The sequence below is a fragment of the Dama dama genome, chromosome 29 (genome assembly GCF_033118175.1).
Source record: "Dama dama isolate Ldn47 chromosome 29, ASM3311817v1, whole genome shotgun sequence".
Classification (NCBI taxonomy): domain Eukaryota; kingdom Metazoa; phylum Chordata; class Mammalia; order Artiodactyla; family Cervidae; genus Dama; species Dama dama.
Window position 1 is genome coordinate 58,062,072 of NC_083709.1, and position 26,164 is coordinate 58,088,235.

The following is a 26,164-nucleotide window of genomic DNA, read 5'->3' on the forward strand; positions in this document are numbered from 1 at the left end:
TAGAATCTGTTTGTTCACTTTTTCCAACACATCTCCTCCTCCTCAAAACTCTGAGTGGCCTTCCTGCACTGATTCCCCGCCGAAATCACACCCATCCACAGACACCCTCACTGATGACTGTCCTGGTTCCTGCAGCCCGGCTGCATCCTCTGCCACACCCACCCTCCACATCCTCCTCTGGTCCCCACCATTAACTCTCCTTCCCAAGGACTTCACTCAGCAAATCACTTCTTCCCTCTGGCTCCTGCAGCTCCTCGCATTTCCAGGAACACACACATTAATTTTGTTATCGCCACATGAGACAAAAGAATCCCACGGTGTACCCATACCCTGCTTCAGAGGTAAACTTCTTACAGAACCTGCCTCTCATCTCTGTCTCCACTGTTCACCCTCAACTCAATGCACAAGAGCTAGTCAGGCTCCTTGAGAGCTCCATGACCCCCAGGGCAACCGGTACCCTGCCCCTGCCCTCCTCAGGACCAACCTGCTGCTCCTGGACACGTCCACATCCACTCTTGGGGCACCATCCCACCTTCCTCAGGTCTCTCCTCCTCAGCTGCCTCACAGCAACCCTCCTGCACCAGGATCCCCAGACAGTCCAACCTACCCAACCCAACCCAACTCCAGCAGACCCTTCACGGCCATCATTCTCTATCCCCCTATACTACTTGTTTTTCCTCATCGCTCTTTTATGGTCTGGCATTAAATTACATATTTCTTTTTTGTCCTCCATTCCCATCACCCCTCCACATGCATGCACTAGAATGTAAGTCCTACAAAGGAAAGGCCCCTGGTCTCATCCACCATGTATCTCCTCTAACTTATAAGACTGCCTAGAACCCAGTAGATGCTCAATAAATGTGCAATGATTACAAGAATATTACACACTACCTGAGAAAATTTTAGAGAATCAAAACCTTGGGTTTTAAAAGTAGACCTTTTACTTTTTTCAGCCATTCTAATAAGAATCAGCTTTAAGTAGCAATTTAGGGGGTGAAAATACAAACAGAACTTTTACCTTCCTGATGTCACTCGGATTTGTTCCTCACAACTACTGTTCAGATCGTCCATCTTCTCGTGGAAGTACTTTTCCACACACTGTTCTTCAAAATCATGAAGTTTTTTCAGATCCTCCTTACTTAGGTAGAGTTCTGTGGAATAAGTATAGTATATAAAAGGAATCACTGTTCCCCCTCCATAGGAAGGTGAGACCGTGTCTGAGTGACTTTTCTTCCACTGGTGTTGAAAATGGATAAAACTATAGTTTGTGTGATAATAGTTAACTGCCTGGTCACACTGTATTAATTGGGACATACTACGCACTGGAGAAGGAAATGGCAGCCCACGCCAGTGTCCTCGCCGGGAGGATCCCAGGGCCGGGGGAGCCTGGCGGGCTGCCGTCTGCGGGGTCGCGCAGAGTCGGACACGCCTGAAGCGACTTAGCAGCAGCAGCATGCACCGGCAACTGGAAGCACCAGGCTGAGTCTCCTAGTTGTTTTATAAACTGAAGTGGGGGTTTGGAGGTGACTCATGCGGAACAGATACTTTATCTTCAAAATTTTCCTAAGTTAGAACACTTTTACACATAAAAATTCATCATATTTATATGCTAATGGCAGTTCCTCCACCAACTATGTAAACTGTCAAAATGACAACAAGTCACCCACAGGTTAAAATCAAGGTTAGAAAAAGTCTACATCTGTTTCAGCAAATCCAGTAAGTGTAAGAAAGTTGTACCTTGTTGCACTGAGTTTATATAGACACTGAGTTGGTATATACTAAATTCTTCTATTGAAAAAAGATATTATTGCCAGTATTATCAATGGCCAATCAAGGCTATACATCTTCATTGACAATAACTAATTCATTAAAAGACACATCATTTCATGATGTTATGAAACTAATGCAATATCTATCAAACTTCAGTGATCACATGTGGTATACCACCTTGACTCTTACCTAACAGAAAAAAAATTATCTTTTAAGCAGGTTTCTAACACTTGTTAAATATAAAAATGCTGCTGCAAAAAGGGTAAAATTGGAGTGTTTTCTTCCTTCAACCATTTCCCCTAAATTAGAGGAAAAAAAAGAAAAAATAAGAACGAACCATTAAAGTTCTCCAGAATTAATTGGAAATTCAAAGGTTCTAGAATTTATTTAAAATGCAAATTAACAAAAATATTAATTTTAGAGGATAATTAAAAGAAAATATTCAACCACAAAAGGTGTTCACAATGTTTCTGATTTTTATAGTACGGAAGAATTTTTCAGGTACAAAAAAAAAACAAAAAAACAACAATATCCCCCCTATCCCCACTCAGCTCTAAATTTTTGTTTGCATTAAAGAATCTTGTATGAGTAAGGAACTTTAGAATTGTGTGATCTGAACCTTCTGTGGATTCCTGAGAGCAAACAATCCCCAGGGCAATTCCAGCGATGGCGATAGGTACAGCTTGCAGTATGTGACATTTTCTCGCAACTGTCCACCAGGTGGCACTGCTACGCCGTGTGCAAACATCCTGATCCTGAATACAGAGGCTCAAAGGCAATCTCACAAAAATTTAGAATTTCCTAAAACTCAGGGTGAGAGCACCTCTACCCATCAGAATATTTCCTCAAGTTTTATACCAGAATCACCCTATAAGTTCATATCAAGGTAAGCTCAGGAAAGGGTTCTTTGTTATGGTGCTATAAAATCTGGCCAAATCCTAGTTAATTCCAGGATCTCTCAAGTGGTTCACACTCTCCTGTTACAATTGTTCTGGGATGGTACTCTATTAGAAGCTGAAAAATTATAATATAATTATAAGCCTTTAAATTAACTTCAGTTGTTGCTTTGACTTCCTTATAAAGGCTGAATCTCTTGAGGGAAAGAAATGGAAAAGAAAAATAAATCAATACAGTGGTTCAAGAAGAGAAAAATACTTCATAGAGTCAATTACCAGCAGGAGCAAAAGCATGTCACCCTATCAGCCTTGTGATAACACCTGTTAAGGGCTCACCAAAATGCACAAATAGTCCACAGTTCCATATCTGAAACTCTTGGAACCAGTCTGTTTCAGAATTCAGAAGTTTACTTTTCTAGTTCTGGAAATGTAATATAATGTATATACCATAAATGAAGTAAAATCCCTAACTGGGGCTAGAGCAATACTCTGAAATTAAACACATTATTTCTGCAGCAAAATCAATAAGTATTCTTACTACAAGGGATAAAGAGGATAAGTGGCTTACATTAGTCCCATTAGCCTCTTCTATCCAAATGAGTCTTTCTCTAACTTAAGAAGAAAAAGACTTTCCATTTTCAGATATATTTTGGATTTAGGAATTGAGATAAAGGATTGTGGATTTATGCCATTTCCTCTATATCTAGGAATTATCTAGAAACGGGCCTAGTACCACCAGGCCTAGAGGAACTACAAAAGATCTGTAAACCACAAGAATGAATTTCTCTTATGACAATTAGTATGACAGTCATATCATGCTGTCAAGATACAGATAAGCAAAATGAACTAGGAAAAAAAATCTCAAAATGAGTTAAGCTTTGCCAAAAAGAGAGAAAATCCACGTTTCTGCATCCTGAGTTGAAGTTCCTGAAAATATGAGACATCTATAGAGAATGACCTCCACATTCTGTAAGTCAGAGACCCAGAGAGCCTTGACTCTAGTGAATAAGTTAGACAAAGTCTGGTTTATCTATTTCCTTTAATCCACAAGACCTGTATCCTTTCAATTTGGATTCCATCTTCATCAACTAGGAATAAGTATGGGTCACTGGGACTACTACTTTCTACGAACTATTCTGATGACTTCTCAGATAAACAAAGAAAATACAGGTTTTCCAGGTGACAAAAAAGCCTTTACAAATCCAAGCAGAGCTTCTGTTCCTACCTATTTCTTTCTTTCAAACTATTAATTACTCTTAGCAAAAGATACTTTAACCGCATAATGAGATCAATGTATTTACTTAGACCCAGGTTCCCAACTGATCGCCTTTTAATTTAACTCCCAGAGCCTTCCAACCTGTGCCCTGAATTTAATCGACAATGTTCCAGGTGTCTTCACCTTGGATCTCTGCTGTTTACTCTCTTTCTCTTGTGCCACCAGTTAAAAACTTACTTAATCCAACATCACCCTCTTCTTGGTCATTTGGAGTTTGGTGCTGGCAAAGATGACGAAGCAGGAGACCAATGTGACTCAGCAGGATAAAAGGTGGGGGCAGCCAAGGCTTCTCATGGTAGGTCATGATGTAACGATAGCGATTGTATTTCCACAGGTTATTTGAAATGGATTTCAGATCTATGTAAACGTTACTGTAAGTTGCAGTAAAAGAGGGACAGTGTTTTAATACAGAATCCTGAAACATGACAGTTAGATTACTGCTTTCTTTTCCAGCTTATGATTGGTTCACCTCATGTGACCAGTAGTTAGCCAATAAAAATAATATCCATTGCATTTATGATTCTTCTTTCCCAAACAACACACATTAATCCTCTACAATAAAATATGCTAATCAGAATATGCAAAAGGTAGAAATTACAATCAGAGAGAAGAAAATGCTAACATTTTAAATACAATGAACAGAAACTATCGTCTGGAAGTAATATTATTCCTGATTCACTATCTCTTTTCACATAAGATCTTTTCAGTCCATAAGTCATCCTTAATGATAAACAGTTTTAATGTTCTTCTATATTAACAATCTTATGAAGAGATTCTCCTAATTATCAAATGTGAGAAGTGCTAGAATAACCCTAGCTAAAACATTCAAATGGAAAAAAAGAAAAAGATGAGGCAGGCAATAAAAATCAATTCATCCTAAAATAAACCAATAAGCAGAACTTTGATTTAGAAGCTAGATGAATTATTTACATTAACTTTCTAATAAAAGTAACTCCATATTGGTAGGCTACTTTGGATTTTTTCCCTTTATTATATCAATTACAATATACAAATAGTGCAGAAAAATATGTTGATATTATAGAGCTTGTGATGAAGTTGTCATGAGTGGTACCCATTCTCAAGCAACATGTCATCCTTAACTATATAACTCTAAGTCTATAATATGATATGGGTGGGGAGGGCACAATGAAATATCTATCTTAATATTTTGCTTAGGCTAATATAGAATTTATTCCTTTAGAGAAAGATGGCAGAGAAGCACTTAAGAAGGGCAGACAAATTTGACAAATAAAAATGCAAGTTACCCTAAACTGCAGGAATGGTAAAGAGAAGAAACTCAAACTATCCCGGAGAAAAACAGTTTAGGATTGAAGAATGGGGAGGGACTTCCCTGGCATCCATGGTTAAGACTCCATGCTGCCACAGCATGGGATGCTGGCCCTGGAACTAAGACCCCGCAAGACACTTAGTGAGATTTAAAAAAAGAGAGGAGAAAGGAAAGGGGAAGTCTCAGATTACATAAGATAGATGAAGGAAGCACTGATGACTGGATTTAACAGCAATTCTTAAAGTGTAGTCACTGAGCTGGCAGCACTAGCACCACCTGAGAACCTGTCAGAAATACAAATTCTTGGGCCCTACCCCAGAATGGGGCTTCCCTGGCGGCTCAGACAGTAAAGAATCTGCCTGCAATGCAGGAGATCTGGGTTCGATCCCTGGGTTGGGAAGATCCCCAGGAGGAGGGAACAACTTCCTACTCCAGTATTCTTGCCTGGAGAATTCCAGGAACAGAGGAGCCTGGCAGGTTACAGTCCATGGGCTTGCAAAGAGCTGGACATGATTGAGTGACTTTCACTTACTGACTCACCCCAGAATGACCAAATTAGTCATCCCTGTCTCAGCAAGTCCTCCAAGTGATTCTCTTGCACAATCAAGTTTGAGGATCACCAAGGTTCCAAGCTACTCCCAGCCCAAGTGAGACTACAGCATGTCTACCAGCAGGTGGCGATCTTCAGTGTTTGTCAGGCTCTCCCTAACTATTGCAGACTCTGGAAAGGGGCTTTTGGGTAAGTACTCAGATCTGGGGTTGCTCAACTTGGAAGAACATCCTAAAGGAAATCAACACTTAATGTTCACTGGAAGGACTGATACTGAAGTTGAGCTCCAATACTCTGGCCACCTGATGCAGAGAGCCAACTCACTGGAAAAGAGCCTGATAACTGAGAAAGATCAAGATGGAAGACAGGAGAAGAGGGCAACAGTAGGTGAGATGGTTGGATGGCATCATCGACTCAATGGACATGAGTTTGAGCAAACTCCAGGAGACAGTGAAGGACAGGGAAGGACATGGACTGGCATGCTGCAGTCCATGTGGTTGCAAAGAGTGGGACACGACTTAGCAGCTGAACAAGAAGCAGCCTGTATGGTTCTCGTTGTGTGTTCATCACAGTGACAAGATTGGCCTGTGGGAGGGTTTCTCAGCCTGTCTTTTGACACCTGCTATTTTTGAGAAACAAAAATCTCATACCCACTGATCTTATTTGAAATGTCAGAATAAAAGCTATAACAATTAAACACCAGCAAATGTTACAAGTTCATAAAATGGTGAGACTAAAGAGAGATGACAGCTATCATATAATCTTGTAATAACTAATAAGATTTTCCCCATATATATGCAACAACAGTCATTTTTTGCCTGTGTTTTTATTTATTTTATCTGCTTTCAGCCTTATCTCCTCTACTGTCTTTACTTAGCTTCTATGCATTGATTTCCCTTTCCCTTTTCAGTAAGATAATAAATAAAATACTTCATACAGTGCCTGGCATAAAGGAGTCATTCAGAAAAAACTAGTTCCTTCCCATCATGTCACTTGATTTCTTTCATCCACTAAATTATTTTCAATGCTTGGGATAAATTCATAGGCAAAAAAGGAAAAAAGAAAACCCAAAAGCAAAAAACCAAACTTGTTCTTGTGAAGTCTGTATTCCAGAATGAGATAAATGGGGGCAAAAAGTAATATATAAATAAATTATAACATATATTTGTATATATAAGTGAGTAGGATAAAGAAAGAAGGGTAAGGGGGACCAGGCATGCCAAGGAGATGATGGAAGGAAAGGGCAGCTGCACTTTTAAATAACATCCTTAGGTTTGGTAAGTGTCATTAGTGTTGAGAAAAGAAAATAGGGCCCAAAGACAGAAGCAGAGAAATACTTTGGAGGCTTTGTGGTGGTAGCAGTGAGGTATGACAGGTGGTTGGACTGAGGATCTATTTGAAGGTGGAGTCAAAGGTATTTCTGACAATCTAAACCTAGAAATATGAGAGGCAATAAGAAGGCCAAGGTTTTTGGCCTGGATGACAAAAAAAAAAAAAGACAAAGCTGTGACAGAAATGTGTGGTCTTCTTTAAAGATGTGGGAAAAACTATAAGAAGAATAAGTGTATATTGGGAAAGAGGGGAAATCAAGAGTTTGGACATTTAAAAGCTTAGAAATCTATTATACATCTGACTGGCAATGGAACAGGGCAGCTGGACCTATAGAACTGGAGTGCAAGAAAGAGACGTAGGCTGAAGATATGCGTTGGAGTTTGTCAAGATATAGAACATATTTACAGGAAACTGAAAGAGATCACCAAGCAAAGCATAAGCAAAAGGTCTGGGCCCAGGGACAAACCCCAGTGTTAAAAGGCTGGAGAGAAGATGATGAACCAGGGAAAGAAGGCTCAGAAGTGACATGATATTGAAGGAAACAGAGGATGAAATATCATGAGAGCCGATGAAGGGAAGTTATCAAGGACTCTCTAGTCAACTTTCAACTCGTTAATTGCTATTCCCCATGATTCCAAATTATTGCTTAATTACAGTGTATGATCTCTTTTAACTCTGTTTTTATTACAGTCTGTTGTTTTTTTCTCTTCTCACACTCCACTACCTTCCTACCAGTATTCCCATGCCCATATTTTTAAAACCATAAAACCACAGTAATAAAGCATGATACGCATTAAAACAAAGGTTACATGTGAATCTTTCAAAATACTTCACCCATTTTGAAAGATACAAAATAACCATATCTGATTAAAATAACCTACTTGAAGAAAGCAATCAACAGGTTCACCATGATGATATATTGCACGAAGAGGTAGACAGCTTGCAGGAATGGAGTAAGAAAAGAACCAGGAGGGCAGGATGGCTGGCTTGAACAAACTGCAAAGAAAGAATTTAAAAGAATGAGAGACAAGGTGAATCACAGTCCTATGACCATGGACAAATATTTAGCATACTGACTTAGCAGAATACCACAAACTCTTGACATTTTTAAGATTCAGATGGTTGTTTTCCAGAGTTCTTTTCAACTCTGAGTGTCTACAAGGGTTTTATTTCCACAGAGTGGTGGAGTCCTCTACATACCATCTATGTCTGAAGCATAGACTTCTCCATATATCATCCAGTATGGCTCAAATACGATATCTCGGGCGAGGGTCCAGGATGGGGGCTCCTTTGGTGAGAGGATGGCTTTACGTGCCACTCCAAAGCTCAGGAGGACGATGGCCATGATGATCACAATGTAGAACATGTTTGCTGTCTACAAAAAAGCATGGCACAGAAACAAACTTACAGACTTAGAAAATGAACTTATGGTCGCCAGCAGGAAGAGATGGTTAGGGAGTTTGGGATGGCCATGTACACACTGCTGTATTTGAAATGGATAACCACCAAGGACCTACTGCATAGCCCATGGAACTCTGCTCAATGTAATGTGGCAGCCTGGCTGGGAGTGGGGTTTGGGGGAGAATGGATACATGTGCATGTATTGTTGAATCTTTCTTCTGTCCACCTGAAACCATCACAACATTGTTCATCGCTATACCCCAATGAAAGTGAAAGTGTTAGTCGCTCAGTCGTGTCTGACTCTTTGTGACCGCATGGACTATAGCCCGCCAGGCTCCTCTGTCCATGGAAATCTCCGGGCAAGAATACTCGAGTGGGTAGCAATGCCCTTCTCCAGGGGATCTTTCCAACCCAGGGATTGAACCCAGGTCTCCCTCATTGCAGGCAGATTCTTTACCATTTGAGCCCCAGTACAAAATAAAAAATTTTTTAAAAAATGGCACAGCCAGAATTTTCACATAGATTAGAAATTCAAAACAAATAAAATACCTGGAGTCATCATAATTATACCTGCCAATAATAAGACTGTCTAGTCATTGACCAACATACCTATTCCATGAACAACTGGATTTCCTTTGTTTAAAACATCTTGTTTTCTCTGCACAATACATGTTTCATGTAGCCTATGGAATAATTTAAATGTACTAACAGAAGAGAATCTGTGCTTTTTTAAAGAAGTGATGAAATATGAATAGCTTTTGACTGGCTAATATCTAACTTTTCATCAGAGATTATGAAAAGAAAAAAATTAGGGTAATTCAAATTTGTAAAATGGCTCCTTATTCCCAGGATTATCTTCAGCAGTATTTAGAGTCTGAGAAAATTGCTCAGGCCAAGAATCTGCTGAACAATTCCAGGCTACTTAGCAAACTGAAGAATTTAAGGGGGGAAAAAAAAGATGTAAAAGCAACTATAAAATGACGTTTGTTAAATCCAGTGGTTCATTAACTCTCAGTTAGTCTTTGCAGTAAAAGTAAGCCTGATTCAACCCTCCTACAATGTTGGTGGGAATGCAAATTGGTACAGCCACAATGGAGAATAGGATGGAGGTTTTTTTAAAAAACTAAAAATAGAGCTTCAATATGATCCTGCAATCCCACTCCTGAGCATGTATCTGGAAAAAAACATGATCTGAAAGGATACATGCAACCCAATGTTCACTGCAGCACAGTTTACAATAGCCAAGACATGGAAGCAACCTTGGGGTTTCCCAGGTGGCTCAGTGGTAAAGAATCTGCCTGCCAAGCAGGAGACATGGGTTCAATCCCTGGGTTGGGAAGATCCCCTGGAGGAGGAAATGGTGACCCACTCCAGGATTCTTGCCTGGAGAAAGCCATGGACAGAGGAGCCTGGTGGTCACAAACAGCTGGACACGACTTAGTGACTAAACAGCAACGGCGACAAGAACCAACATAAATGTCCAGTGACGGAGGAATGGTAGAAGGTGTGGTGCATCTGTACAGTGGAATATTACTCAGCCAGTAAAAAGAATGAAATAATGCCATTTACAGAACATGGATGGGCCTAGAAGTCGTCCCACTGAGTGAAGCGGGACAGACAGAGAAGGAGAAGGATCATCTGACATCCCTTATATGTGGAATCTACAAAGAAATGACACAAATGAAGTTATCACAAAACAGAAAGAGACTCACAGACTTAGGGAATGACCTTATGGTTATCAGGGGGAAGGATGGTGGGGAGAGATAGTTACAGGGTTTGGGAGGGACATGTACACACTGCTATATTCTAAATGGAAAACCAACAAGGACCTGTTGTATACCACAGGGAATTCTGCTCAACGTCATGTGGCAGCCTGAATAGGAGGTAGTTTGGGAGAAACAGATATATGTATATGTGCGGCTGAATCCTTTCACTGTTCACCTGAAACTATGGCAACATTGCTTGTCAATTGGCCATACCCCAGTACAAAATAAAAAGTTTAAAAAACAAAGTAAGCCTGGTTGTTTTAGTATGCAATGGAGGACTGCTTGAGAACACATACCATATATACATGTACCATACACATGTATTATAATTTGGAAAAGCTCGTTCAAATAATTCATTTCTATTACTAAATATATTAATACATTAGATTAATCTACTTGTTCACTGTGGCAGAAACTTACACCGTGAATTTCCTATTAGCTTCCCTTCCATGAGGCAGGAGCCACATGACCTGTTCTGGCCAATGGGCTGTGGAATAATAGCGATTTGACTCACTTCCCCTTCAGAGCAGTTAGAAGCTGCTCCATCCCTTTAAAAGCATGCTCCTCCATGGGATTTTCTCCATCCCTCTTATTCCCTGTCATAGGAAACATCAGAAGCCACATAATGACATGGGTATTCCCCAAGAAGGAAGGATTCGAGATCCCTCAGTCACTGGATAGAGGCCGGCCTCCATGAGCACCCATCAGTCTTTGCATCAGGAAGAAATAAACTTGTACTGAGTCACTGGGATACACTGGTTACCTCAGCATAGATTACCGAATTAACACCAATGTCACCAAGGCCAGAGAAAATATTGCTGGTCTAAGAGAAAAGTATAAAGTAACAGAAATTTATCTTTGGTATCCTGGAGGTTCTCCCTTTACTGTCCTCTTCCTCTATCTCAACACAACTCTTCCTTCTCAAGAGCTTGCCCCTTCCCTGTTAGTGAATATTCTAGAAGAAAAAGCAAAGAAGATCTTGAGGTGCTGTCCTTCTTAAGTCCTGGGCAAAGTCAGTTGGACAGGGCTTATACAAGTGCACAGTGAACTCAGATGGCAGACAGAGCCAGCTGGTCCAGATTTGAATCCCAGCTCCCCAACTTACTCCTTTGGGAAATTTACTTAAACTCCATTTCCCTGAATGTAAAATGTGGATAATAGTACCCATCTCTTAAAATTGTTTTTAAGATTAAATGAGTTAATATATACAAAGTACTTAGAACAGGGTGTGGCCCACAGTAATCACTATTTAAGAGTTGGCTAAGGGTAGAGAGACAAGACAAATCAGTATTTCAGCTTACTGAGCTCAGAGACAAATACAACTGAAATGAAATCATCTGGCCCTAACCAAAAGGGTAAGATGGGTATCACAGTCAACTATCCAATATGCTATCCAGGGACATTTGTTAAATATGAATTTAAGTTATACAATAAGTGGTGATGATGTGTGTACTTCTTTAAATAATTTTAAAAGTTATAATACTATTGAATATGAACCATGAAATCAGGTAGAACTGTTAAAAGAATACCAGGTTATACAGCAGACAGTACTCACCATTTTTGCAATCATGGTCACATAGGGACCTGCATGTTGATTCACAGCAAAGAAGTCTAGGAGCCGTGAGAACCAGAATATGATGTTGATGCAGTATATCAGTCTTCCTGCTGTGTAGAAAGGTGGGTCACCCCACCGAAAGCCAAATCCCACCAAAAACAGACCAATAGCCACAGTTTCCATTAGGTTCCAGTACTCGCTAATCCATACTTTCACCTTTTGAGTAAACTTCCCAGGTTCTGAAATACAGACCTAAAACATGACAGAAAGAAAGAAACAAAGAATGGGTTATAACTCAAGAGTCTCATCAATATGATCTTCAATACTTCAACTGTGCATTTACGGAGGAATTGAATCCTGCCAAACCTTAGATCATAAGGCAGCTTTGGAGATGTAAGTTATCCTTGGGGAATGAATTATTTAAACAATTCTATAAATACAGCTTAATGCTGGTCAACTATTTAAAAACCCAACCAGAAATTTAAAAAAAGAAGGAAGAAAGAAAAGTTTTTTCTAGATTTGATCAATCCTAAACTAATACAGGGAAATACTGAGACAATTTTAAAGCTCAGCATTGCAATGGAATATAGCTGCAATGCCATTTCATGATGAATAGCCTAGTGCAAAGAAATGAAAGAATCCTATAATCTGGTCCCACTATTGAGTTAGTGAACAGTTAGCAAATTAAACGTGACATTAGAACTCACTATTACAAGAAATTACCCCTGCAACAGGATGTCAGACAAATTGAAATGTCAAACAGTAAACCCATTTTTCCTGAGGCATTAAAAACAATGGTAGAATTTAGAGAACATTTTTCTGCTGAATTGTTTTCTACAATCTATAAACTCCACAATAGTAACTAGCAGGCAACATAAATATAATTACTAAGACTATATCTACATAATATACAGTATTGGTCATAATAGCTCTAGGACAAATTTAATATATGTAAATGAACAAAGGTAGAGCTATATATATATACAATGATTCTAAAATAGTCTAAGTTATACTATATGTTGGAGAAGGCAATGGCACCCCACTCCAGTACTCTTGCCTGGAAAATCCCATGGACAGAGGAGCCTGGTAGGCTACAGTCCATGGGGTCGCTAAGAGTCGGACATGACTGAGCGACTTCACTTTCACTTTTCACTTTGATGCTTTGGAAAAGGAAAATGGCAACCCACTCCAGTGTTCTTGCCTGGAGAATCCCAGGGACGGGGGAGCCTGGTGGGCTGCCGTCTCTGGGGTCGCACAGAGTCGGACACGACTGAAGCGACTTAGCAGCAGCAGCAGCATACTGTAAGTGATTACATTATAACTGAATGGGAATATTCACCCCTTTTTTTTTTAAGTGACTCACTATAAATTAAAAAGAAAAAGTTTTCTTTGTTTTGTTTCTTGGACTACTTGCCCCAGAGGGATGTTTAGTAGGAATTTTCAAGGGCTATACATGAATTCTCTACAACTTTAGCCACTATGTGACATGAAACCGATAATATGTAAGTAAAGTTAGACTATATGAAAAATCAATCTTATTTAAAAAAAACACTCTAGGTATGGGAAATCTAACAGTCAGAGGGTCTAATAACAACTAGACACTATCACTCTGTGACTGATAAACACACTTAGATGTCCTCAAAATAACTGCTTTCAAAGGGCGGCAACCAAGAGAAATTATTTGGCAACAATAAAAGGTTGAGATCAGAAATTTCCCCCAATTACCCTCCTGTAGCATGCCAATTCAGGATCATTGCCCACCCCACCTCAACCTTTGACCTCCCCATTTTCACCATCCCATCCCAGAACACCTCTAGCAGAGATGTACAGAAGACAAGGGGAGAAAGGGTAACTCACCTCCCTGACCTTCTCAATGGCATTGGTGAAGATGTAGATAATGACGAGCCACTCTTGCATGCTGGGCTGGGGCTGCATCTCCACCAACACGGTGTAAGTGAACAGCATAAGGAATGCCAAGTACACCATCTGTGAGGGGGACACGCATTCCCTGGTCATGAGTGAGTCATAGTGGAGGATACCAAGCAGACATGGACCCAACTCAACAGAAATCACATGGACTTCAACATGATAGCAGGGAAATATAACTGGGACCACCTTCTGATTATTGATGACCTAATATCAAGGAAGGCACAAGAATCCACAGTTCTCTATTCTATGACTCTTTGGAAGGAAAGAAGAGCACTCTTCTCAAATGCACGGAAGTGGGCAGGGCCTCATCTTGTTGGCTCCTGATCAGAATTTTCAGAACCCTGCACATTCTGGCATGGACACAGTCAGGCTAACAACAAGCCAAGAAGGAATCGCACACCTCCTCCATTTAAACGGAAAACATGTATCCTAAGGATGCCAACGGAGCAGTATTTGTAGGAGACTGTTTTCAAATATAATAAGTTGTAATGTTTATTACTGCTGAGAATTTTATTTTATGCTGATTAAAATATCCTGGTTGATAGAAAAGTATTATCTGATTGTGAATCTTTATAATTAAAGACGACGTTTTTATCTACAGAACTTAAGCACTCAGCCTAACACATGATAGACAATCAAGAAATGTATGTTTAAGCTGTATATATATTAAACCTAGATTTCCAGTCTCTTCCAAGAATTAAGGCACAGTAAACACATACACATAGATATATGGTGATTAACAGCTTTGTGATCTTATCTAACATTCTTATGTCTTACAATTTCCAGAAGCAGAATAGCTACACACATTTAAAAACGTGACACATACTAAGTTGCCAGCCAGAAAGGCTTTACCAAATTTCTCTATCACCAACAAGGCATGAGACTTGCAGCCCTTCCAATATCTTCAGAGACCATGCACAGTGCTAGCTGATAAACACGCATTACAAATCCCAGATCAAAAGAGAGAAAAATGCCCGTGTGTGTGTTCATTCTCATGAGAACCATATTATTTTAAACTGAACCTTATTTATCAAATCTTTTTGAACTCTTCCTAAGTTTGATAAGTCTGCTAAGCTTAGTTCTGCATAGAGAATGGCTGAAATCACTTTTGACTATACCATATTGACATATACAATAGGTGGTATTTCAGGCAGGCATAATGGCTATTAGCATTACCTATGAGTTAAGACATTTAATAGAGAAGCATATAAGAAAGTTAAAGTAAATTCTATACTTCTCTAGATCTGTATTTCATAGTTTTAATATGTTTGATGATCCCATAGGGACACAATTTAAATAAACTTGTACTGTCAAGCAGACGTTTTTTACATCGTTATCATTGGTTTCATGGTGGCCAAACACTAAAACATTGTAGATACTGGTGGTACTACTTCTGACCCCTTTTTTTTCTTTCCAGGTTTTTAAAAGATATCCAAAAATGTTTACACTTTTGCTCTTTCATCATAGCATTTACAACAAGACACTTCTTTAATAAAGTACACCCTAGCAATGTAACAGCCATGACTAAAATGCCTGTGCTCACAGCTAATACAGTTCACTGTGGTGGGTAGATATGGTTGGCTAGTCTGTTCTTTTTCCTAGCTATTTTCATCATAATCATTGTTGTTGTGGTTCTATTTGCTTAGTTTGCTCCTGTCTCTAAGAGTTCATAAGCTGGAATTTTCTAAGGAAAGAAACACTTGAATACTCTACCCAATGATGTGACAATGGCTTGGCTTCCCTGGTGGATCAACTGGAAAATTATCCACCTGCAATGCAGGAGACCTGGGTTTGGTCCCTGGGTTGGTTAAATTCTCCTGATGCTACTATCAGAGTCTCTGGGATTTTGTTGCATATTCACAAAAATGGTAAAACCTGAATCATCTGAATGAGATTTTCTTTTTGAAAACATAAAAGTTATTTGGACCTATGTACTTATTTAATAAGTATATGAAACAAGTGTGTGGTTGGGCAAGGAAATATTTTGAAATATAACACATTTAGATAATATCCTCTTATAATGACTTCAACTGTTTTAGAAATATACAACCTTGACCATAAGCAATTTAACTATAGATAAGCATTAGAAAAATAAATACTATTAAATAAATGTAAAAAGCACTCAATACATTTAGTGTACAGTTATTGCTTTCTCTATCTCTCCATCCATGACAGATTTAGTATTTGATACAATTCTTCTAAAATTTGTGTTGTTCTCCATATATTTATATATAAATATACATAAATATAAATATTCCCAAGTCACAGGGAAGTCAGGCTCAGTGTTAGTCTAAGAATTCTGACTTTGACAGCTTCTCTACTCATTTATATATTTATAATACTAAGTATTTGCTACTGAAGACAACAACAACAAAAACCACTTGCATTTTTAGTCTATATTACACAACATTCCTACAAAGAAAAAAAATCAATTCAACTACTGACATTTTTGCTCAAGATGGGAAATGAATCCAACCCCATCACTTAATTCTACAACCACTATTATTCATTTTATTGTTCCACAAAGTTTCAAATGTTTAGTTCCAGCTGTGCTAACTATAAGCACTCAGAAGAAGAAAAAAATGCTTGTGCTTTCACTCCCCAAAAGTAGGAGAGACCTGCCCTCACCTTTTCTCACCTCCCTCCAATCTTCTTTCCTACCTCCTTTGCCAGGCCTCCCACTTTTTCTAAACTACGTTTTTATTACAAGTTGGTAAATTAGGCATATCACTACCAACATTATTATTAGCAATTAACCATCCTGAATACTATATATAATTTCTTAAATGAGACCAACCGTATAAAACCAAAACTTGACAATTGGAGCATTGTAGAACTCATAGACTTTCCTGGTCCAAGGAAGGGTTTGGGGCCCACTCTTTAAATCAAAGTGCTGACTTTCATCTGTTTTCTCATCAGGTCCCCTTTCCAAATCACGGTCTTTCTGTAAAATGAACAAATAGTTGTTTATTGTCAGAGCTTTAACTAAAATACTAACATTTTAAAGTATCTAAAATATTATATATTTCATAAATATAATAATATATATTAGAAATTAATTGGGCACCCATCTGCCAAATTACAATCTTAGTCTTGAACAGAAGAAAAACTACATGTATTCTATCTATCTTTGACAGGGTAAAGAGAACAGGGCATTTCTGAAAAGCAAGTTGAGTCTCCCATAATCAAATTTACTCAAACTAAGAGTAGTTCCAAGCATTTTAAAATGGTCCCTCTTCCTGTTCTTTTTAATCTCCTTTACCAGTAACTTTGGAACCTAAGGATATTCATATAAATAAAGTCCTTATGAAATCAATTAAGTAGAGAATAGAATTGTTTCCATATAAAAGGAGGACAAAATGTATAGAGACTGGTGATACATCTTTCCCAAGTCACAGGGAAGTCAGGCTCAGTGTTAGTCTAAGAATTCTGACTTTGACAGCTTCTCTACTCATTAACAACAAAGGTTCTTTACCTGAAGTTCATGGACTCTGAGCTTATGGAGTTCTTTGCACCTGCTGCAATTATATGCAAGCATTTGTGTTGCACATGCATTTTCTAGGGAAAGCATTTTCCATCAGTTTCTCAAAAGTTATGGGTCAGCCTAAAGGGGTTAACAGTTGTCGGTGGTGAGAAATGAGTATCTGTGTGACAAGGAAGTGGTTGCATGAATGTGACTAACAGAGGTGTCTGCTCAGAAGAGCCATGAGAGAGAAAAAAAGAAAGAGAAAGGGAAAAGCACTTGCACCCCGGTTACTTTTGAAAAGAGGAAACTTAGGGATAATGAAAGAAAAGCAAAAGAGGTATCACCCTACTTCACAGATGTCTGCATGATTTTAATCTTTTAACAGGAAATGGGTTACTTCTGTAAATTATGAAAGTCATATTAAATGAAAAGAAAGGAACGTTCTACGGTGCCTCTCAGACTAGCCTATTTCTTCAACCTATCCACAAAAGATGTCTCTCGAACACCAGACCTGCATGATTACCAAGACTTTCCAAGCCAAGGAATGAATCAAGTTTTGCCTGAATTATCCACGTAATAGCAAGAAAATTTAAATGTTGAGGCCTCAAGCCTCTAGACGGGTTTTCTCAGAGCCTGATTTATAGCTCTGTTATTCATGTCACTTTGGACAGTGGAATCAGAGACGTGATTTAGAAGTACAGGAACTGAACCAGTTACTAACAGAGTTGAACCAGCCTAGAGTTAAAATGGCTTAGAACTATGGCTTAGAACTGATTTTAAAAGTCATCATATACTGTGATTTTAATGACATTAGTACCACTACAGAAAGACTCCAGAAAGCTATTTAAGTAATGACCTTGTTGTTAAATAACTTCTCTTATTATTATGTTATAAAACATTAATTGAGGGCTTCCCTGGTAGCTCAGTGGTAAAGAATTCACCTGCCAATGCAGGAGACACAGGTTCGATCCCTGATCCGGGAAGATCCCACATGCTGCGTCGCAAATAAACCATGCACCACAGCTACTGAAGCCCCTGTGCCCTAGAGCCCGTCCTCCACAACAAGAGAGTGGCCCCCACTTGCTGCAACTAGAGAAAAGCCCACACATCAATGAAGACCAAGCACAGCCAAAATAAACAAAATTATTTTAAAAAACACATTGAGCCTATCTCTGAGTTAAATTCAAAGACCAAATACCATGACATGTATATGAAGTTCTTGATGTTGTATCTGATTATGATATCAAATAAAATACACAAGAGCATCTGCCAAGAGTTGTGGCTGGAAAGCAGAGTACTGGAAAAACACCTGTGTTGGAAAGATTGCTCAAGCATGAATATTTCCACCAAGATTCAAGGAGATGATGACATGTTCTCCAGGTAGGGTGATTCAGAGTGAAGTCTCTTAAAATGTAGCCTGGTTTAAAGATAGTTCTTGGCCATGTGTGCTTACCAGAGAGAAAGATTCTGCAGCTTTAAGGCATGAAATAAAACTCCAAATGAGGAAAACAGTGAAAGAAGGCTGTATTGTTAGCCTTGAGACCTTATAAAATCAAACATGTGCATGTGAATGTCTCACATATAAAGATTGCCTTCCATTTCTAATAAGGTTAGGCCAGCACTACATTTCTTTTCTTTCCTTAAAAAAAAAAAAAAAAAAAAAGGAACGGTCTAAACTTAGTTCTTGCCTGGAGAATCCCAGGGATGGGGGAGCCTGGTGGGCTGCCATCTATGAGGTTGCACAGAGTCGGACACGACTGAAGTGACTTAGCAGCAGCAGCAGTAGTAAACATATAATCTAACCAGTACAATCACAATTATGACAACTTGCAAAGCCCAGTTTTGCAACAGAGAATTTCTCACACACTCTGTAGAGGTTAGAATATACCTGCCATCTTGTACTCTGAGAACCCCAAACAGAACTATCAGGCTTAGAAAAAAAGGGAAGAGAGGGAAGGAGGGATAGAAGAGGAACACACATACCCAGAGTCATGATAGTCAAAATATTAAATAACTCATCTGGTTAACAGATCTGGCATTATCAATCAGAATGGATGCTCAACCAATCACAACAGATGCCAGCCATACAAACTATAATTACTTCTTTTTCATTTAACATTTATCAAAGATGTTTTCAACATTATAACAAATACCTCATAAGTACAAAAGCCCATCAGACAAGACACTAGCTAAAGAAGTAGCCTCACTGAAGTATTAAGTACCAGAAAAGATGTTCACTACACTTCACAGTCCATCTAGTCAAGGGTATGGTTTTTCCAGTAGTCATGTATGGATGTGAGAGCTGGACCATAAAGAAAGCTGAGCACCGAAGAATTGATGCTTTTAAAGTATGGTGTTGGAGAAGACTCTCGAGAGTCCCTTGGACAGCAAGGAGATCCAACCAGTCTATTCCTAAAGGAAACCAGTCCTGAATATTCATTGGAAGCTGAAGCTGAAACTCTAGCCACCTTATGTGAAGAACTGACTCATTTGAAAAGACCCTGATGCTGGGAAAGATTGAAGGCATGAGGAGAAGGGGACAAAAGAGGATGGGATGGTTGGATGGCATCACCACCTCAATGGACATGAGTTTGAGTAAACTCTTGGAGTTGGTGATGGACAGAGAGACCTGGAGTGCTGCAGTCCATGGGGTCACAAAGAGTCGGACATGACTAAGTGACTGAACTGAACTGAACATCTCATAGTAAATGGCAACTTCATCAGCAATGATCCAATTTTGAAACATAAAATTCAAAAAATGGATGTGCAGACAGCATATTGGAGGCTCTGTGGCAAAGACGGGTTGCAAGAGAACCAGCTCAAGTTACCCATGAAAGAGTACACTTTTGGGAATTCAAGTAAAACTATCCAAACTCACTGCAGATAACAAGTGAAAAAACTGTGGCATGAAACAGTGAATATCAGCACAAATTCTAAACCAGCATTTTATAAAATATTTTGAAGGCTGTGAGGCATCCCTTATTATAGCTTTCAAGAAACAATAAGTCTATTTGTTCCACTAGTCACAAAGGAAAATGAAATATTAAGCAGCTTCCTAGATATAATAGAGTCTTTGATTTTGGCAGAAATAGGGTATTTTGCCTAATCATATATGGAGGTTAATCAGAACTATCAAACATAGTATACGTGACCATACTATAATGTGATTAAGATTGTTAAATAGTTTGTTAATAAATAAGCTATGTGTCTGTGTATATTTGTGTGCAGTCCAGGTCATGAAAACTTAGCTCACCATGATATCCCACTAACCTGATAAGAACTTTCTTTGGGAGTGCAGGCGTTCTGGTCACCATTATACCATGTAAAGTCCTGGGACTGAGGGACATGCGACATCTCCGCTTTGCTTTTAAACTCCAGTGTCAAAATGGCAGGTGGGAAAAGAATACTGATGACGATCTTCAAAGGAGGAGAACAAAGCAGGTAGTGAGGGTTATACAAGACACACATACGATCCAAATAAAGTCAAGATTTGGGTGTATGGGAAACGTCAGATCCATCCCCAATTAAGTGGCTACCCTGACTGTATACATATTTTCTGACTTAAGAATTCCAATACCAGAAGCGTCTCCCTCAGAAATACTCATGAATCCAAGCATATGGATAGGGGTGTTCACTGCAGGGCTATCTGTAATGGCAAAAAAATTAGTGTTAACATAAATGCCCAACTAAGCAACTGAGCATAAATGTCCACCTATAGAAGGACAGCTGATGTGGAACAACCTAACAGTGGGATTCAGTCAGCCCATCATATATGTGGGCTTTGCATCCACAGATGCAACTAACTGTGGATTAAAAATATTAAAAAAAAAAAAAAAAAAAAGAATTCAGACACTCCCAAAAGGCAAACTTGAATTTGGAGCACTCTGTCCCTGGTGGCTCAGACAGTAAAGAATCCACCTGCGATGCAGAAGACTTGGGTTCAAACCCTGAGTCAAAAAGATCCCCTAAAGAAGGAAACAGCAAGCCATTCTTGCCTGGAAATCCCATGGACAAGTGGGCTGCAGTCCACGGGGTTGTAAAAGAGTCACAACTTAGCGACTAAACAACAACAACTAGCAGGAAGCTGCTGTATATCATGGGGAGCCCAACCTGGCACTCGGGGATGACGATGAGAAGTGGAATGGCGTGGGGTGGGGGGAGGTTTAAGAAGGAGGGGGTTCGCATTAATGTGTGGCAGAGACCACCACAACATTGTAAAGCAATTATTCTCCAATTAAAAAAAGAAAACTAGAGGCAAGGCACTGAGAAGTCTTCTTTTTCAATGAGCATATTGCTTGAATAATTCTTTCAAGCCACTAAGTAGTTATTATCACATAAAACAGTATAAAATTTATTTATATTTTAAACAAGAATGTAAAAACATACCAAGTCCCTCTGTTTACATCCATCACCCATCACACATACATTTTCTCTGCCAGTAAAACCCACAGAAGGTATAACTCCAGACATCCAAAGTTTTCACTCTATTGCTATCATTCATGAATTTATTTATAGTCTATTCAACTTGTATGGCCTTTCAGGGTAAAAAGCTTGGATTTACTCAGTTCTATGAGAATCACCTTGGTGAACATTATCTCGAGCTAAAATTAAGCCCCAGTAGTCCGGGGTTCAGTGAATGAAAATAAGATTACCCTGACTCTATACCATTCATGATTAAATAAACTAAAGTCATGCCCTTGTCAATTTCTTTTTTTTTTTTTTTCATGCTGAAATGACTTTTTGTTGTTTTGTTATAAAGCCTGATATCCTGTGGAAGTTCTCTGGACTTGTCCCAGTTCTGGTAGGGATTGGTTTGTTTGTGTGTTTGTTTTCTTTTCAGATGTTGAACCCAAAATACGTGCAGTCTTCTAGGTCTGGAAACATCATAATTATCAAACACAATGATAATATTGCACTAATTCATTCCTAATCTACTTTCTGAAAAGCTCCACATTCTGCTGCCATTGACCATTGCAGAACAATCAGCTCATGAAACAGTGTTCAATGACACCAATATCCCATTTCCAAGGAAGGGTTTAGAGTCTATTCCCTAAAAGCATTTACATGAGCTTTCCTTTCCACATAAAACTCTATAAGGTCTTCCTCCAGTCTTCATCCACTTTGAACTAGTCATTTTACAATTATTTATGGAAGTGTTCCCAAAACTTACAAGCCAAGCACTGATAAATTAGGATCCAGGCATGGAGAGCAATGTGGTTTGCTTCAAGTCAGAGAGTTTAAGTAGCTAATTCAGTCTTCTTTGTCAGCTCACCATGTTTGGGGGAAAAGCATTTAGTCTTGCTTCACTTAAGTCTCTTTGTTGATATAAAAGTAAAGTATACAAGGAGCAGAAAGTTATTACGTTCTCAAGAATAAGGGTTTCTAATTTCTAATTCAAGATGAAAGATAAGGCTAAACTATAATGGAATACAAAAATTTGGATATAGTGGTGTGAACAAATGTGTTTGAGGACAGCTTTACAAAACAGCCATTTATTTCCTGAAACATTACATTAGATGAGCACAACCAATTGCTAATTTTATTTAGTTTATCATGGGTTAGCATCCTTAAACTGAGAAAATTTTCAGTAAAAAGTCTCATTTACTTCTGTTATAATGATCAGGGCAGTGGTGAATACTAATAATGAAATCTTACTTAGGTCTGTACATGCTTCTAACTTCTAGCCACTTTCTCATGAATATGCCTTTGCAATGGACTGGGCTGGCACAATCATGCCCATTTTTTAAAAGAAACCATAGGAGTGGGAGATAAAGTAGTTGTCAGAGGTTCCAATGTGAAGATCTCTGCTCATCTGTGAGAATCAAAAATAGTATTAGTGATTGGTTTTCCTGAAAGTACTCTCCTGGAACAAGGGACAAATAAAAAGAGACAGAGCTCCAGACTAAACTATTAATAACATTAAACTCTATAAAGCAAGTAGATATACCTTTAACCAAGAGTTTTTCCTCATTTTCAGACGCCCCATCCACATATCAGTTAGTAGCATTTGGGTACAAGTATGTGAAACGAAGGGCCTCAACCCTCCAGAAACAGCCAGCTTCAAACAGGTAGAATTGCTCCAGTTTTTGAGTTCGTAGGTCAACAGTTTCATGGCCATCCTTTCATTCTGTTTGAAGGCCTTCTCCAACACATCCAGGGCAAGCTGGCCAAACTGTCTGCAATGACACAGTGGTGAGCGGCAAGCATAAAGGCAGGCCGGAGTCCCAGAAACGTTCAAAAAGGTTACATATGAGACTCAGAAAAGACCAGGAGAAAAGAGGGAACAGCAAAATGCAGAAGCTACTTTAAAAGGGACTGCAGCTCAGAAAATGGATTGTTCTCCCTTTCTTGAGGGAACAGACCTAGAGGGTTTCCACCAAGAGTCCCTGAGCTATTCCCGAAAAGTGACTCCATACCACAAAACAAGCTATGTATGGCTCCCTGATAGGTCCTAATGAAGAATTCTTGCCAGAAAAAACTATTCAAAATCAAACTAGCATTTAAGGGAAAACTGTGGAAACCCTTCACTCCTATATATTTTTTTTAAGATTTTACAAAATACACAGATGACTTAAGTAAGAAGCTAGACCTGTGGACACCCCCAGGATATCTTCTGGGAGGTTGTTTTCTCTAAAACATAGACACTGTCATTCTCTGAAATTTTTTTAAATAAAAATTGTAAATTAGTTTCTATTAACTAACTCTAGTTTCTCTTCTTTCCCTACTACCATCATGCATTAGTAAATAAAAAAAACCAAAACATTCCTAACTTTTCTATCTTCCATCATCACTCTCTGGCACTTAATATATAATATATTTACCTGTTTTCCTGTCTGAGAGGTCCTTAAAGTAAACAACAATTTTTAACATAACTTAGTATCAAAGAGTTTGATAGTCAGGAGGGATTTCCAAAATCATTCATTGAACATTTTATAGTTTAAAGTCCCAGGACTTCCCTGGTGGCCCAGTGGTTAAGAATCCAAAATTCCACTGCAGGAGGCAAAGGTTCTGTCCCTGGTTGAGAAACTAAGATCCCACATGCCATGTGGTGAAGCCAAAAAGAATTTTTAAATTAAAAAAAAAAAAAGAAACTAAAGTCCCACAATCTGGGCAAGTCATTTGACGATTAGTAAAGAGCTAGCCCCAGGACAAGAACCCAAGTCTCCTGAACTAAGGGCCACCTCTCTTTCCTTTAGTCCTTAAAATATCTCAAGACCCTTATCTATGGAAGAGTCCATGAAACGCACCGCTGTAAGTCCACACCTCTTACAAGTTCTAGGGTGAGGAAGATAAACGTTTCTAACCATTCTAAGAAGTGTCGATGTTAAGTATGAGGTGAAGGGAGAACTCCTACTTTGAGTAATTTTTCAGTTCTTCGGAGGCATCATCCACCATGTTGCTCTCCTTGGCTTCCCGGGCCATTGCTCGGTAGAGGATACAAGCAATCACTGCCTTGACCGTGGCCTCCTCACCATGCTGCCAGAAGAACATGGCCATCTTCTGCCTTTTCATGAGCACAGCCCACACCAGCAGGTCATTATAAGGATAAATAAAGCCAGTAGAATCAGGGTCATCTGATATATTTTGTTCTTCTTTTGACTTCTTCCTTGATTTATGAAGGGCTACAGACTTTTCCTGTTAGAATATAAAATAGGAATGGGTGTCCAAATACTCAGATGTATGATGTTCTACCTGACAAAAGACATTGAGTATCTCAGAAATATTTGTAAAATCATAGAAAAAGGATGGAAATAATAGTAGAACTTTATAACTTTTGTGACCCTATGAACTGTAGCCAGTCAGGTTCCTCTGTCCATGGGATTTCCCAGGCAGGACTACTGGAGTTGCTTGCCATTTCCTTCTCCAGGGGATCTTCCTGACCCAGGGATCGAACCCAGGTCTCCTGCATTGGCAGGTGGATTCTTTACCACTGAGCCACCAGGAAACTTCTATAAAATAGGAATGGGTGTCCAAATACTCAGATACATGATGTTTTACCTGATAAAAGACACTGAGCATCTCAGAAATATTTTTAAGATCACTGAAAAAAGGATGGAAATAATAGAAGAACTTTATAAATCAGAAACCAAAACTTTGGCCTTTTATTCATCTATTTCTTGTTGTATCTAATAGTTTCAGGGTCCCTAGGCTAAGATACCTTCAGTCCACTTAAGTTAACACAGCTTAAAACTTAACACAACTTAAAACTCTATACCTTTAGAAAAATCACTAACTATACAACAGTCTTCAATTTCTCAAGAAAATGGGCTGAAATTACATATAAGACAAATGAGAACTATAAAAAAAAAAAAAAAAAAAAAAAAAAACCCTCTAACCTTACCTTACAAATAGATCCACTATTTTCCTCTTAGTAAAATGACACTAGTGTTGCCATCATTCTTACAAATAGATTGGTTTTAATTCTGATCTCCTTTATTCTGGCTGTATTTCCATAGTGATGGTAATAGGTAATAATGAAATACCATTTTCTACCTGGTTAAACCCACCCTTTACAATTCATCTCAAAAACCATTCTCTAAAGCCCCCCAGTCTTCTCTATCACTCTGCATGTATCTCTAGTTCAATGCTCATCACACTGCACTGAGGTTACTTCTTGGGGAGGGCAGGACCATTTCTTAGTCATCATTTTATCTTCTCCAGCCCACCTGCATCTCAAATTCAACCAAGAGCCCAAAATAATGCCTGGAAAATGATAAGATTCAATAATTATTCTTTTTTAATTAAAGGAGATCAGAGCAAAAATTGTAATAAGCTTCTTCTATTTCTATAAGTAGAGGGAATTTGTGTTCATTGATTATGACCAACAGTAGTTTTATGATATAACTTTTCATTCTAAGAGCCTTAAAAAGCAAGCCTCTTTCAGCCAACATAAGAACCATTTCTTTGGAAACTCTTGAACAAAAGCATTCATGCC

General features: G+C 38.7%; 1 protein-coding gene across 4 annotated transcripts in view; it reads right to left on the reverse strand.

Annotated features, from left to right (window-relative positions):
* Positions 1–26,164, reverse strand: part of TRPM6 (transient receptor potential cation channel subfamily M member 6) — a 151,624-nt gene that overhangs the window by 38,024 nt on the left and 87,436 nt on the right. For all 4 annotated transcript variants that reach the window (XM_061132095.1, XM_061132096.1, XM_061132093.1 and 1 more), the window contains exons 16-25: positions 24,584–24,864; positions 23,177–23,405; positions 20,500–20,646; positions 16,561–16,707; positions 13,692–13,820; positions 11,835–12,086; positions 8,313–8,487; positions 7,994–8,108; positions 4,120–4,313; positions 1,019–1,151 (exon numbers count right to left, since the gene is read on the reverse strand). In XM_061132095.1, coding sequence (XP_060988078.1) covers positions 1,019–1,151; positions 4,120–4,313; positions 7,994–8,108; positions 8,313–8,487; positions 11,835–12,086; positions 13,692–13,820; positions 16,561–16,707; positions 20,500–20,646; positions 23,177–23,405; positions 24,584–24,864 — 1,802 coding nt within the window. The remainder of the gene's footprint in view (positions 1–1,018; positions 1,152–4,119; positions 4,314–7,993; positions 8,109–8,312; positions 8,488–11,834; positions 12,087–13,691; positions 13,821–16,560; positions 16,708–20,499; positions 20,647–23,176; positions 23,406–24,583; positions 24,865–26,164) is intronic.